Genomic DNA, 15794 nt, shown 5'->3' on the forward strand with positions numbered 1-15794 from the left:
CAATGAAATGAAGAATTACAATGTCATCATGGGATCCTTAAAAAAAACCATAATCTGATTCTCTGAAATTTCTTCCTCATTCATTTTAACAAAGATATTAGATGTTATCTTTAAAGTGGCTAAGTAATTTTGTATGACTATTCATGCTTCAACATTCCACACCATCCTTTCAAGGCACAGATCTATTATTCAGTAGAAATATGCAGGAAATTCCTTTTTGAGGCAGTCATATCAGAAAATAATCTGCATGTTAAAGTAATTCACAACAATTCAGCAAGAGTTAACCTTCCCATGTGGTATGATCCCATCTTTTATGACAAAATTACATTACTAATAAGCATTGAGATACACCATTTGATCCTATAATAAATAACTAATTGAATAAAATGGATTGACATATTTCATGATATGTTCCATTTCAGATTTGACCAATAAATATTTAAAATCTAACATAAATTCAGAAATACATCAAGGGAAATGAAGGATTTTCAATTTATAACCGAATGTATTCTTTACATAAATTGGGTCATACTATCAATGAGTTAAGCTTGAGAGCAGTGAATGGAAATGGTTCAGTAACTATCAAAAGTTAAACTTTAAAAACACTCCTCCACAGTAGAAACAATTTAATGTTAAGAAGATCTAGTTTTCAATTAATAGTTATCATACTCATTGATATTTATGCTTAACATATTTATGCTTAAACATTGATATGCTTAACATTTTATTTTATGGATAATGCAATCATTATTCCTTGCAGCTATCAATTGAGGCAGGGGTGTGGTGAGGGTGATGATCAGTCAGTATTCAATTAAATCAAATTAATGTTGTACAAATACCAATCAGCACTTCTCTGAAAGTAATATCTCATTTCATTACAGCGTAAATTCAGCTGCTGAACTGGAAACATAAAAGAACTGTATGTTAAATTATTGAAAGCGTTATTAGAAATTCCAAGCCAGTGGTGTCCAGACAGCAGCGTGCCAGACACATCCACCCGCTTCCCAATGCTACTTGGCCTTTGGAGCTGGGTCTTTTGATCCCCTTCATTGATATAAACCGCTGATCTGCCAGGGAGCTTATGGGATTTGGGTTTTTTAAAAGTGCAGGCACTACTTTGTCAGCTGGACATGACACCAGACTAAGACGTTGTGCTTGCTGCCACTGTGCTGCTCTTCTGCTTGAGACAATAGCTGGTTCAGCAAACAAAATCCCTTGATTCTGCAAGATGAATATTTGGAATGAATACCATTTCATCTGCAAGTGGAAAATTCTCGTGCCTGAGGATTTGTTTGGTTTTCCATGATAAGATTTTCCCATTCTAAGTGTATTCGATAACTTACATGACTGCTTTTGAATCTAAATGCTGCTTACAATACCAATCCATTTTTTTCTCTACTTATTAAACTGAACAGCATTCTCACCTAATGGGCAGGGATGTTTGGACATTGCAGTTTAACAGCCTGCCACCAAAAATTTCACCTGCTCTGCAGTCATTTGACATTTCTTGGCTGGAAGTTCTGCAGTCCCAGAAACACCACTAGGAGTGATGCCCACCACTGGGTCTACATGTACTTCCACGAGCCTCAGTGCTGGAAGCCAAGGTTAAAGTTAAGTAAAGAGGGCTTATAGCATGGACATGATGGAAGTCTTATATGCAAGGCCACCAGGGATGATATTGGGAAGTTAAAAAAGCTGACTAGGTTGATCTCTGACTGGGGCGGGGGTGCAGACTTAGGGAGGCTGACCTAATCAAGAAAAAGGGGTAAGTCCTTCTTTTCCACTTAAGGTACACCATCCCTGACCTCCTATTAGTCGAAAATTGCCTGCAAGGAAGCAGCTCTTAAGTAACAATTACTAGCCACTCAGTTGAGGGAATGGAGGTTAGGGAAGGGTTTTTGCCCGAAACGTTGATTTCGAAGCTACTTGGATGCTGCCTGAACTGCTGTGCTCTTCCAGCACCACTAATCCCCTCCTTGGTACTTGTCTATTTTGCATAAAATTCTAAGAGGTTTCAGGCAAGTGGCTATGTGGCAGTAAGGCTACACAATGAATTTTCTGGGTACTTCCTACTTGCATTCTCCACAGTGACAACCTGTAAAATTCTGTTTAGTGCTTCCGCAAGGCTGATTCACCAACCCAAATAAAAAAAGAAACTGCTGGAAAAGTTCAGAGTTAACATTTCTGGTCCAGTGACCCTTTCTCAAAACCTTCAGGTCACTGGACCTAAAATGTTAATTCTGATTTCTCTCGACAGGTATTGGCAGATGCTGAGTTTTTCCAGCAATCTTTCTTTCTGTTTCTGATTTTCAGCATCCTCAGTTCAAAACTGGCAGATTTCTTATTTAGCAGGAAAAGAAACTCAGGCTGGTCACAGTAAAACAAAACTTTAAAGTTATCAAACGTAAAAATTTGTAAGGCTTTATCTGCGTTGAAGAAATATAGCTCCAAATTATTAGAAAATGTTCTTCTTTTTTCTTTCACCAACCATTTAAAGAGATTATATGTTAGATTAATCTAAATCTTTATTACAATTTAAATGAAAGGAAAGTTGTTCCTGAAACATGTTCTGAACTTCTTTGGCATTACTTTGCATTTATGCCTTTTGATCCTTAATTTGATTAAGTAAACTGGTTAATCAATATCATTAATATTTCATATAGCTCAATGACTTTGCTGTTGAACTTCATCATTCTTATTTGTAATGGTTATGGTTCTTATTGTTAACATTCTTTACAGATGCAATCATTTTTTCACCTTTATTTTCTTTTTACTATATGAATTCAGAAAAGCAAATGCATATATTTCATGAAAAACCAAAGTCAGTTTTGTCATGTTACTTTAAAGATTCGGTGGATCCTAAAACAATGATTGAGAGAATTTGAGGAAATCCAACCAAGTGGTAATTATAAGGGAATATCATGTGACTTAGAAATGTTGATATGGTTTCCAATATAATCTATTATTTTGAGATGGACAGAATACCTGCATTGATTGACAGCATTAAGATATCATTATTACTAAGTGTAAAATTGGAAATGTATTAAAATTCTAAATATCTGTTCATAAGTGTGAGTTAGCTCATGTATTGATTACACGATTATAAGTTGTTTCTTATGCAAACATACTCCATACTTCTGATCCTCCAGTTATACAGCATATCAGTAATGATTCAAGTATTACTGAAACAAGAAACATGCTGTCAAAGCTTTTTGTCTTGCTGTCATCAGGTCAGATGCAAGAACACCAAATTTCAAAGGGAACAACATTATATACAGTTTGAGAAAAAGTCCTGTTTGGTTGGAAAGTGGGTTGTATCAAACAGCATCTCTCTACAGCATCTCTCTTTGGCTGCTCACAAGAGGCAGACTACTAACGGTTCTCCACCTGTCCAATTTTGCAAAACTCAAAATATAGGGTTCAATATTAGATGTGATTTGAGATTGGACAGCACTAACTGAACAATCCCAGGTGTTCTAAGAATTATGCTAACAACCAATTAAATTATCAGTCAGACTCAGTGTACAGCTCACTTCTTTTTGCTGGGATATATTCTTGTTCATAAACAAGGCTTACTTCTCTGAAAACAGAATTAAACAAAACATGAGGGACAATGGTTCCCTGGTGCATTCCCATGGTAACACCTCAACCAGATTCCCCTTGCCATCCAATCAGCACCCTTTCTCAAGCGATATAAATCGTGGTTCCCTTTCAAGTTTGATGTTCATGCATTTGCCCTAATGCGTGGTGAATGAAATGCTTCAATAGTATATCTCTTTTATCAGCAATATAAGTTTACACAAGTTATACTACGGCCACAGGAAGCTGTTAGTGGGTATGCATAGCATTGTTCAAAACATTTTTTTCAGCTACTCACCCAAGATTTTGCTGATGTTTGAGTTATGCATGTCTGGAAATGCCTGCAGTATCTTCCTGCGCTCGTCCTTTGCCCACACCATGAACGCATTCATTGGTCGTTTGATATGTGGCTCGTTGTTGCTGCGACCCCTGGTTTCTCTGTAAACTCGTGCCTCTGTCACCGTAGTGCTTCCTGTTGGCCAACAATAATACTGCTGTAGTTTAGCTGGAGACCCATTCATTGCCTTACTCCCTGAAACATCGGAGTAGGAAGAAAAGAGAGCAACACAGTACATTAATTTTATTTAGCATGCGCAGAGCATACAGGATAAATTGATTTCACTTTGCGTGGGCTCAGAGAGCCGTGTTTATTGTGCAGTGAAATCTAGTGTAGCATTCAGCTGACAGAATCCATCAACAGAGGGCAATCTGCTAACTGCTGGGCCAGATGAAGGCATCCATTACCCCAGCAGTGAAATGCTAGTTCAGACATGACAGCTGGTGTCTGTTCCTCAGGAACAGTTCAGAAATTTATGATGCCCTCAGTGCCATTGCTTTCTGATTGACACTCTTTTAACAGAATAAATAGGCTTGTATGCATACATAAACGTTCAGCCCTTATTCTTACATATCAGAATATGTTGAGTCATCACGTTCCTGCTACTTTTAGGAAGATAAGCACATGGTTCCTTGAGCAATGGGGCCCTCAGAGAATGCATACTCAGATCTCTTTTGGCACCAAAACATTGTTCAATGTGTCAGGAGTGAGTATTACTGACTGACAGCTTGATGAGCTGGAGAAAGCTGCAAGTTCAGGTTCAGCTGAATTTGAAATTGCTGCATTCTTGACACTAATTCATAAGGCTCTCTAATCTAATGAAGGTGTGTCTTCAGGTTTGTAAGCCATGCTTTACAAGCAAAAACTGCAATGTTAGGACAGCTTCTTTTAGCTAAGCCAGAATGAACATTTTTCATAGGTTTGACTAAGAGCATGAGTGAATAAGTCTTGTCTTAGCATTTAGTCACTACTTTTGCTGTTCCTCTTTCCCCTCTCATCATGCTAGCTCTCCTTGTATGGGTTTATTTTATACAATACAATTTTTTTTTATTATGCTATCTTACAAGTGAATTATTACACAAATACTTGTAGAGCAACTGCATTTTCATTAAATGAGTTCACTATCAGAGTAATATTCTGATATAACTTTGTACTATAAATCACTATACAGAGGATATGTTTCTCAGCTATCAACATGGTTCTGTCTCATACTGACTTTTTAGTTCCAAATTTAAATCCATAATTTTTAAAAGTCATAATTCATCATGTGATGAGAATCCAACATTCAGTTTTCATCCATCATGAGTTTAAGAGGTCAGTTTTGGAATACAATAGCATAGTGATTATGTTACTGGTGAAGGAATCCAGAGCCAAGGGCTAATGGATGGAAGAAGGAGTTCTAGTCCCATTAAAGCACTTGGTGGGGAGGGGGTGGAATAAAGCTGGAATCTGAATTAAAAAGCTAGAATGGCAACCATGAAGCCACAGGACAGTTGTAATAACCTACTTGGTGTTCTTTAGAGAAAAAAAATGATGTATTTATCCAATCTGACTTGCAATAATTTAGTTGAATCTTAACAGCCCTATGAAATGACCTAGCAAGTTAAGGTAGTGGGTCTCTACTATCTTCCCAAATAATGGTCCATAACAAGAGGTGAACTATTTGAAACATCAAGTTCTTAAAACCTCGACATAGAGTCATAGAGATGTACAGCATGGAAACAGACCCTTCGGTCCAACCTGTCCACGCCGACCAGATATCCCAACCAATCTAGTCCCACCTCCAGCAACCAGCCCATATCCCTCCAAACCCTTCCTATTCATATACCCATCAAAATGCCTTTTAAATGTTACAACTGTACCAGCCTCCACCACATCCTCTGGCAGCTCATTCCATACATGTACCACCCTCTGCGTGAAAAAGTTGCCCCTTAGGTCTCTTTTATATCTTCCCCCTCTCACCCTAAACCTATGCCCTCTAGTTCTGGACTCCCCGATCCCAGGGAAAAGACTTTGTCTTATTTATCCTATCCATGCACCTCATAATTTTGTAAACCTCTATAAGGTCACCCCTCAGCCTCCGACGCTCCAGGGAAAACAGCCCCAACCTGTTCAGCCTCTCCCCATAGCTCAAATCCTCCAACCCTGGCAACATCCTTGTAAATCTTTTCAGAATCCTTTCAAGTTTCACAACATCTTCTGATAGGAAGGAGATCAGAATTGCACGCAAAATTCCAACAGTGGCCTAACCAATGTCCTGTACAGCCACAACATGACCTCCCAATTCCTGTACTCAATACTCTGACCTTCTTCACTATCCTATCTACCTGCGACTCCACTTTCAAGGAGCTATGAACCTGCACTCCAAGGTCTCTTTGTTCAGCAACACTCTCTAGGACCTTACCATTAAGTGTATAAGTCCCTGCTAAGATTTGCTTTCCCAAAATGCAGCACCTCACATTTATCTGAATTAAACTCCATCTGCTACTTCTCAGCCCATTGGCCATCTGGTCCAGATCCTGTAGTAATCCAAGGTAACCCTCTTCACTGTCCACTACACTTCCAAGTTTGATATCATCTGCAAACTTACTAACTGTATCTCTTATGCTTGTATCCAAATCATTTACATATATGTCAAAAAGTGGAGGACCCTTGTGGTGCTCCACTGGTCACAGGTCTCCAGTCTGAAAAACAACCATGAAGAGTTGATTCCCTTGGCAGGATGTCTCTAAAGCATGGAGTCATAGTCTCAGGACAGAGATCAGTCAGTTAGGATAGAGATGAGGAGAGATTTCCTCAAATGGTTGTGAATCTTTGAAATTTGCCACCCTAGGGATCTGTGGATGCTCAGCAGTAAATTCTATTCAAGACAGAGGTTGATCATTTTTTGTGTAAAAAGAAAATTGAATGGTATGAAGATAAAACAGGAAGGTGGAAAGAAATAGAAAAATGGGGATAGTTTTATTGAAGAATGTGGTGCTGGAAAAGCACAGCTGGTCAGGCAGATTCCTGATGAAGGGCTTATGCCAGAAATGTCGATTCTCCTGCTCCTCGGATGTTGCCTGACCTGCTGTGCTTTTCCAGCGCCACACTCTCGACTCTGATCTCCATTATCTGCAATCCCCACTGTCTCATAGTCTTATTGGAGCAGATTTTGAGGCACAAGTGACTTTCTGTTGTTCCTATTCACCATGATCTTATATTAAATGTTGGTCTTGCTAATGACACCCACATTCCATGAGTCAATTAAAAAAATCTAAATTTAAAAATATAGCCGAAGAACATTTGGCTAACAGATTCTAAAGCTATCTCTAAGTAAATACTAAACTAAATGAGCAGTTCTCTGAATTTACGCTCCCTCCTTGGCCATAGATCATTTAGAAATGTCAGGCATGTAGTCCATATCATTTTAAATTCAATAATTTTAAACAGAAGATAATGGGAAGCACCATGCTCAAATTCTCAATATTTACTCTCAGCAGCTAAGACACAACACCAGAAACATGCATTGATGAAAGTATTCCTCAAGGCTACATTTGAGGAATGTACCAAGTAAATACAGCTTCAGTGTTATAGCATTGAAGAACTTGATAAAAAAAAATTGTCTGGATCCATAGATTCCATTTTACATTGAGTTCTCCTCCATTGTGAAAGGAAGTGAGAACTAAAGCAGCTGAATGGAGAAATTAAAAAGGATAATGCAGGTTAGAGCTGATCAAGCATAAGAATATTTTAATTCCCATGAGAATTCCCTCAATTACCATCATAATTTGGGGGTGAAACTCCAGAGAAATGGCGTCAATGATTTGTCTTCTGTCCTTTTAAAGGTACCTGCAGATCTTCTGCTAAAATTGTAACAATTGGAAGAGACCCAATGGAAATTCACAGCCAAGAAACATAGCTTGGAGTGTGACTCTTGTAGGCACAGTTCCACCTGATCCAGAGGTGTCGACTAACATCTCTGAACATGTTTAGTAGGCAAATATCTACAGATTAGAGTCGCACAGTCAGTTAAAGTCAATATCTTCTTCTCAGGAGAGTAAACTCATATCATATATATTCTACTAATTTTTTTGTTTTAAATAATAGCCTGGCCTATCACATCCTTTCTGCACTTTATAGACATTTTAAAAAAATGTGTTTGGTCACCATAGCAGGTATTGTCACAACAATTGATGTAAACACAATTGAGAATATAAATTTCCTGAGCAAATTTCCTCACTCCTCAGATGCTGAAGTTAACTATATCCATGCAGCAAGATCTGGACAATATCCAGGATTGAGCAGACACATGACAAGTAACACTGCTTTGCATGCGTGTGACACAAAAGACCACCTCCAACAACAGAGAATCTAACCAGCACCCCTTGATGATCAATGGGATTTCCATTGTTGAATCCCCTATTATCAACTTCCTGGGTTTTTCCATTGACAGAAACTGAACTAGACCAATCATATAAATACTGTGGTTGCAAGAGCAGAAATTCTGCAGTGTGTACCTCAAATCCTGACTCACCACTCTTCAGTTGTCTGAATGAGTGCAGCTTCAATAACTCTCAGGTAGCTCATCACTGTGCAGGACAAAACAGCCTTTTCATTGGCACTGTATCAATAACTTTCATCTCCAATGCACAGTGATATAGCAGCGAATGTCACCTATAAGATGCCCTGCAGTAACCAAAGCTCCAGCAACAGCACCTTCCAAACCTGTGACCTGTACTAGCTAGAAGGACAATAGCATCATCTGTAAGTTCCTTTCCAAGCCTTCCACCATCCTGACTTGAAACCTTATCACATTCCTTGATCATCACTGGGTCAAAATCCTGGAACATCGTTTATAACAGCATTGCAGATGTCCCTACATCCTAAGAGCTGCAGCAGTTTAAGAAGGCAGTCTACTCCAGAACAATTAGGGAAGGGTAAGAAATGCTGGTCCAAGCAAAATTAAAACTATCCCATGAATGAACTTAGAAAATCAACCATTGAGATTGCGTCTGAATACTAAAGTTATACGTGCTGTACCACATGAATTCTTCATGGTGAACTCTGCCTATGACACCTCTGGTCATATCAAGAATTTGACATTCACTCGAGGTTTTAAACTACAACACTCCAAAACTCACCAAGGCATTTCTGCAAGCAACATCTATTTTATGGCACTGCCCAAGGACAACACTTTTCAATATCCTTCAGAGTGTAGTGCTTAATCACACCTGCCTACAACATGCCCATTTCTACATGGAGAAGTTCCCCTAAACATATTATAAATGATTCTTTCATATTTCTTGATTAACAGTCTGATTTGAGGCACAGATTAACACAGCTACAAGTCATGGCACTTTAAACCAAAGTCTTCTGTTTGCAGAGCAGGAATACTACAAATTGAAGCATTCATGCACCTCCCAGTTGAAACATCTGCTATGTCTACCCTGTCATAATTTTAAAGATCTCTATCAGATCAGCTCTCAGTCTTCCCTTTTCTGGAGAAAACAGCCTAGTCCGTTCAGCTTTTCCTGCTAGTTATGTGAGAGTGAGGTCTGTTTTCCAGCAATAGCCAGCTAAACAATTCAAGACTATTGCAGACGCAGTGATCATTGGATAGTTAGAGATAGATTGGCTGTGGATCCTTTTCGATTTCACTAAAAGTGAATTTGAATTTAAATAGAAAATGCTGTTATAGGAATTTAGATATATTGTCCTTGATTAAACAGACACTAGAAAGGCATTTGATGAAGTAGGTTTTACACACTCCTGCAGTGTGTACTGACATGTCTGTATTATCTATAGTCACATGCAGCCTGTAATATCTAAATCTATTCAATCATTTTGTGATTGCCAAACAGACTCCAGTTGTTCTAACAATGTTTTAACCTTTTAAGTTCTGCATTTCCAAAGCAACAACATGATGTAGCATTTTGATATTTTATTGACATAGCTAAAGCTGAATAAATGCAGAGAAAATGTTCAGAGCTTCATAAACTGCTTTCCCAATATTGCCTGAATAACCAATAAAAAAAAGGAAGACCGGTCAGGTAAATTGGATCAGATTAAAGTTGACTGCGTGGTGTTTAATTACCATTCTGGCTGCGTAAAGTCATAAGAGTTGTACAGCACGGAACCAGACCCTTCAGTCCAACTTGTCCCTGCCGACCAGATATCATAAATTAATTTCATCCCATTTGACCCATATTCCTCTAAACCCTTCCTATACCCATCAGATGCTTTTTAAATGTTATAATTGTACCAGCCTCTACCGCTTCCTTTGGCAGCTCATTCCATACATGTACTACCCATTGTGTGAAAAAGTTGTCCTTCTCACCTTAAACCTTTACCCTTTAGCTTTTGACTTCTCTACTTTGAGAAAAAGACCTTGGCCCTTTACTCTAGCCACGCTCCTTATGATTTTATAAACCTCGATAATCTAAATTAAGGGGCTGCCTCCTTACTCTGTTTGTAGCAAAATATCTTGGTGGTTTGGCAAAACATCAGCAAAGATCTTCCTTCAGGCAGAAAAGAAGAACAAATTAAGTATAGCAACTATCTGCAACGCACAGCAATCTGATCAAGAGATTCAAATAAAGAGATATGCATCAAAACCTATTTAAAGTCAGCATCACAATAGTAGGAACTAAAACAATAATGTAAAATCATGAAACTTCTTTCATCTCAGTTTTGATTAAAATAGTAAACTAGTGAAAAGGGAATGCAAGCAGATCAATGTACTTATGATCAATACCATATTTCTATTCAATTTCTATTCAATGACTTTATAAATGGATGTTGAAGTCAGCTGGAAAACTCTGGCTCAGTTTCAAGGTTTGGAATTATAGAACATTGTGCCCTACTTTAACATCATGTTTTATAACTTTGAACTCTGAAATTACATTCCAACCTTAAAAATCACCAAAAGATACCCATCATCACAAACTAAATTAGAAACAATTTCTGGTTGTGCATAGATTTGCCTCTATGTTGCTCATCATCATTTACAAAGGAGGATCAATCATTGTCATGTCCACTATATATCCATTGAAAAATTGCTACAGAAATCTAATTGGAAACTCTATCCAGTTTGCATTGTGCAAGAGTAGCCCACTCAGATGTTTTACACTATTTGGAACAGTATTTATGATAAGTATTTGTACTGTTTTCTTAATTTAAAATGAACATAATTGGGATTAAATGAATATTATTCCTATTTTCATCAATTGTTAATGACCAAGTTGACAGGAACAAATTGTTACACCTCAGGTCAGGTAATGGGGATTTTTAGCTTTATCAAAGTATTATCAAAAGTGTTGGGCAGGCACATTATCCATTTGAGTCTTTATCCATTCGCAAGTCTTTGCGAATATTTTGTGTTTGAGAATTTGATTTATAGTGTACATTTACACTGTGGTAACAGTGTGAGAATCTTTTGAATAGTTCCCCATGGGGACCATAAATATATCCTTAAAACTATAGTGCCTAATCACACCTGTCTAAAGCAGGCCCGCACTTGAAACGGTTGAGATATGCAGCCAAAAACGAAACCTCTTCGCTTGATCTTTGACTATGCCTTTGTGCCAGAGCAGACAGTCTGTCACAAAGGAATCCACTGTGTGAAATGGGCTCCTGCAAAGAATTAGCACTCACGCAAACATTGTATGTTCAGCTTTAGGAAACAATGTAATGAGAGAAGAGGGGAATTTAAGGAATATAAACAAATACACTTCGAAGAAAATGATTTAATCTAAGTTTTGGAATACAAGTGACCTCTATTCATTGCTGTGGCTGTGTTGCAGGTATCTTTTCACACTGAAACATGCATTTAAATAGCGTAAGTTAACAGCAGTGAATAATATTGTGTTGCCTTGTCAGTAGAAAGCAAAGCTCTGCACAAACATACGTAATGCAGAGCTCTGGACTGCTGATTCGTGGTGAACTTTCTAACAGGACAATATCCTCTTTTCTAAAAAAAGAGTACTTAAAGGTGGTCTGAGGAGGCTGCTTTCAAATTCTTAAGCCAATTTCCTTATAAATTTAGTATGCACTTATTATATAATGTAGGAGGACCAAAGAGAGTGATGCAATTGAAATGTAAAAGGTATGGATCAGTTAAAGAGGAGTGTTAAACTCAGAGGTGGAAGAAAAGACTCAGAAGGACTTTCAGTCCAAAAGCAGCTTTTATCAGGGTGGGAACTATCAAAGCTAGAAAGAATAGCTGCGCGTGAAAAACTCAAGGTGGAGGCAAAGGTCCATGGACAGATGATGAATCAGATCAGCACCTGAGACCATGGGGTAGTTGAGGTTGTGCCTCATGAGGTAGATGCAAGAATGTTTGCCTGCTATGTCATTCCATAAACCAATCCCACAGTAGAGCACAGCATTGTGTCTCAAAGAAAGGAACTGACCACTGAATTTGGCCCAAATTTGATTATAGTCCATATCATGTGGTTTTCTCTTAAGTATCTTAGAAAATTAGGGATCAACAATAATTAATGTACTCTCTTGATCCATAGCCCAAGACCAGATAACATAAAACTAGGCTCTTAGAGCATCACCAAAGAGACTGCTGTTAATGTAGTTACTATGTGTGATAGCAGTTTATGAAGCACAGAGTAACTTCAGTGTGAAATGTCTGCTGAATTGGATTTGTGGCGTGTAGGATCACATATTTTCCTGGGAGCCATTTAATAGCTTTCAATCGAAGTTACAATGGGCATTCTATAAATCACCTCCTATGTGGACAAGCATAATCTGTTGATTAGTTGATGATAGGAACATATCATGTAATGTAACTCCTATGTTACCTTCCATGCTACACACATCGGATCACACACAGAAATAGGACATTGTGTCAACATTGTGTATCAACATAGCAACCCCACTCAAGACTTCTCCTGTCATGATAATGGTAAAATATGGAGTATCAAATTATAATTTTCATCATCTAATTTTAATACCTGAGGCTTTCTTGGAATAGAATAAGTGTTAAAGAGTGAGAAACATTGATCTATAATGACTGTAAAGATCACCTGATCACAGATTGAGACAAGTTCAGGAAGCCAATATGAAATAAATAAAATAATCTGAAATGAAATAAATAAAATAATCTGAAATGAAATTACTACTTTAGCTAAAGATATTGTAATCAATCAACTGGGTCAGGGATCAAGAAACTTTAATCTCCTGTCTTAATTTATGCTAGTATGAGAAGGTACAAATATTGGATATGGAAGGTTGCTAACATCAATCCAGTTTGGTAAAACAATGGGGCCAGACTGAAGAATACACAAAATAGCCATATTTCAAACATTGCTGGCAATGCAGCAGATGGAGGAAAAAGAAGAAATGGATTGGTGACAGCAAAGACTCAAAGCGTCATCTGAAATCCTTATGGAAATCCTTGGTGACTATCATATAGTGATAAGTCTCCTGTTACAATGCTACGAAGGTCGCTCAGGTAGAGTTGGGGTTGAGGAGGCATAAATAAATTTAAATGATTACATTGTCTCAACAAATAAATGTTTTTTAATGCAGTCACACTAGCTATATCCCTGGTCGGAATTGTCACCAGAGGCCGTCAAACCTGAGCAATTATAGGAATGACTCTCACCACTGCCAAAGAAACTAAAATAACCCAGCTCTGAGAAACAATCACTTGGGGGGGTCAACATGGAAACAAAGACAACACTGATATCTGTCTGTCAAGACTCTTCACAGGTTAGAAAGGTTAGCCTAAAATGACACCAAGGGGCATCTTTTACACAGACAGGGTGGTTCATGTGGAATGAACTGCCTGAGGAAGTGGTGGCTGCAGGTACAGTTACAACATTTAAAAGACATTTGGATACGTACATCAATAGGAAAAGTTTAGAGGGATATGAGCCAAAAGTAGGCAAGTGGGACTAGTTTCGACGGGCAAGGATTGGATTGAAGGGTTTGCTTCCATGCTATATGACTCTATGACTCTTTAATTCTATGATACATGCCATACTTATTCAACTGGACTTTGCCTTATTTGATTTTTTTTGCATATCTTCACACTCATTTTATAAATGGATAATTGGAAGAATTTTTACAGGATTGACAACCTGTTTTAAGCTGTGTGAACATTCCTTCTATAGCCAAAAAGTCTTGGAACTGGATTTAAATCCAGGACCTCCCAGCACAGAGGCAGAAGTGTGACTAACCGAATCACTGAGATTGAACTGTGAATCAGTAGCAAGACAGAATAGTGCTTTAAATAAGAAGTCCACCAGCAAAAGCTCTGTCATATGCTCTGAATTTAATAAGACCATCAAACAAATGCTTGTGTCTTTTTTGAATACAGCTCTACATACATTCAGGCAAAAGTCTTGTAAAGTCAAATCAAAACCCTGTATCTGAATGACTGAAAAGTGTCTCCCCTGCTTGGTCCTGCTTATTCAAAGCTCAAGTGTCAACATTACAGGGAGGCCAAAATAAAACCTTCAATGATACACTTGGGTGCTCCTTGAAACACGACAGCAGTGGCATGAATGACTGCAATGAGCTTGTTTACAGTCATTCAAAATAGTTACGATTTGCTCATCATGCTGCACCATGCATTGAATTATAGCAACTTAGTGAGGCAGCGAAGATAGAAAAAGAAAGGAAATGAATCTTCACTTCGAATCCCACCACCTCACAGAACATCCTGTCCCATGTGTACAAAGATCTGCAGGTCAGTATTTAGCCTATTCCATGACATGGAGACCTATGGCATAAACCTACAGTCCTGAGTCACAATTTCCTCAAATCAAGTGAAAGATATTGCTCCAAATTTGTCTTTGGAGTCTGGATGACCAATGTCAGTGAGCTGTGTCTTTGTGTTAGGCTGGCAAATACAAAACAACTGGGATCCAGAAGACAGATTTAATAATATTGACACCAGAAGCTGACGCTGAGGCATTGCGCCCATAAAAGTTAAAACAACAGCTATAAGAAATGGTTTTGGATGATCAGGAGTCATCGGATAAAAACCGACAGAAACTTTACTTTCTTGCACTAAATTCATTTGGAATCTCCCAGTTACCACTCCAGCAGTAGTCAGCTGACCCAGCACAGAGTGATGCTGGAACCTAGAGCTTTCTTAATGCAAATGCCGAGGTATCATCTCAATGTTTACCTTCCTGTCCCCGGTATTTGGAGAATGTATTTTACTTAAGAAACAGATAATGTCCTCTCTATTTTAACCACATGACATTATGCTAGAAGATAAATAATTTCTTAATTTTGCTTCTCCTATCATCCAAACAGCAGAAATGCTAAAGTTATGTTCCAATACTCTTAAAAATGGGAATTCTCATCTGATGTTTGTGACACAATTTGTCTCCATCCATTGAATTTCAAGAAAATCACAACACAGCTTTCTCTTTCCTCCTACGGCAGATTCACTTTGAACAATGTGCTGTGTACATTTGATTTGTAACCATCTCAAATTCAAGCTGGTATGTCCCAATAAAAGTAATAGCATTTCTTTTAAGTGACAATATATCATTTACAAGGCTTCACTATAATGTTACCTTCAAGCCAAAGTCCAATTTATGTTATTTATTTATATTTTGATTTAAGGATTTATTTTTCAAAAGCTTTCAAGTTGCAGTCTTTAAAAAAACCCACACAAGACATGCTTAATCAGCTTCAATTTAAATTATAATATAACATTTCAAGATGACAGAAAGCAGTAATTAGGAATTAAAATATTGATTAATAAACAGTGGAGTTTTCAACAGTCTGCAAGCAGTTGAAAGTTAGCTAACTGCTCCCTAAGTAATTAACTTAGCATCTCTAATTTATGGAAAAGTTATACCAACTGGGCTCTATTTTTGCCATTCACTGTTCCTAAGGATCACTTCACTGTCTAAATGGACTA

At 37.8% G+C, this 15794-nt stretch overlaps 1 protein-coding gene across 18 annotated transcripts in view; it reads right to left on the reverse strand.

The window, feature by feature from the left end:
* sox6 (SRY-box transcription factor 6) overlaps nt 1-15794 on the reverse strand; it is a 641917-nt gene that overhangs the window by 19909 nt on the left and 606214 nt on the right. For 16 of the 18 annotated variants that reach the window (XM_072592368.1, XM_072592380.1, XM_072592378.1 and 13 more), the window contains one exon: nt 3878-4111. In XM_072592368.1, the coding sequence (XP_072448469.1) occupies nt 3878-4111 (234 nt within the window). The remainder of the gene's footprint in view (nt 1-3877; nt 4112-15794) is intronic. The other 2 variants (XM_072592366.1, XM_072592365.1) reach the window with 1 other exon arrangement.

This window comes from Chiloscyllium punctatum, chromosome 22 (genome assembly GCF_047496795.1).
Source record: "Chiloscyllium punctatum isolate Juve2018m chromosome 22, sChiPun1.3, whole genome shotgun sequence".
NCBI lineage: Eukaryota > Metazoa > Chordata > Chondrichthyes > Orectolobiformes > Hemiscylliidae > Chiloscyllium > Chiloscyllium punctatum.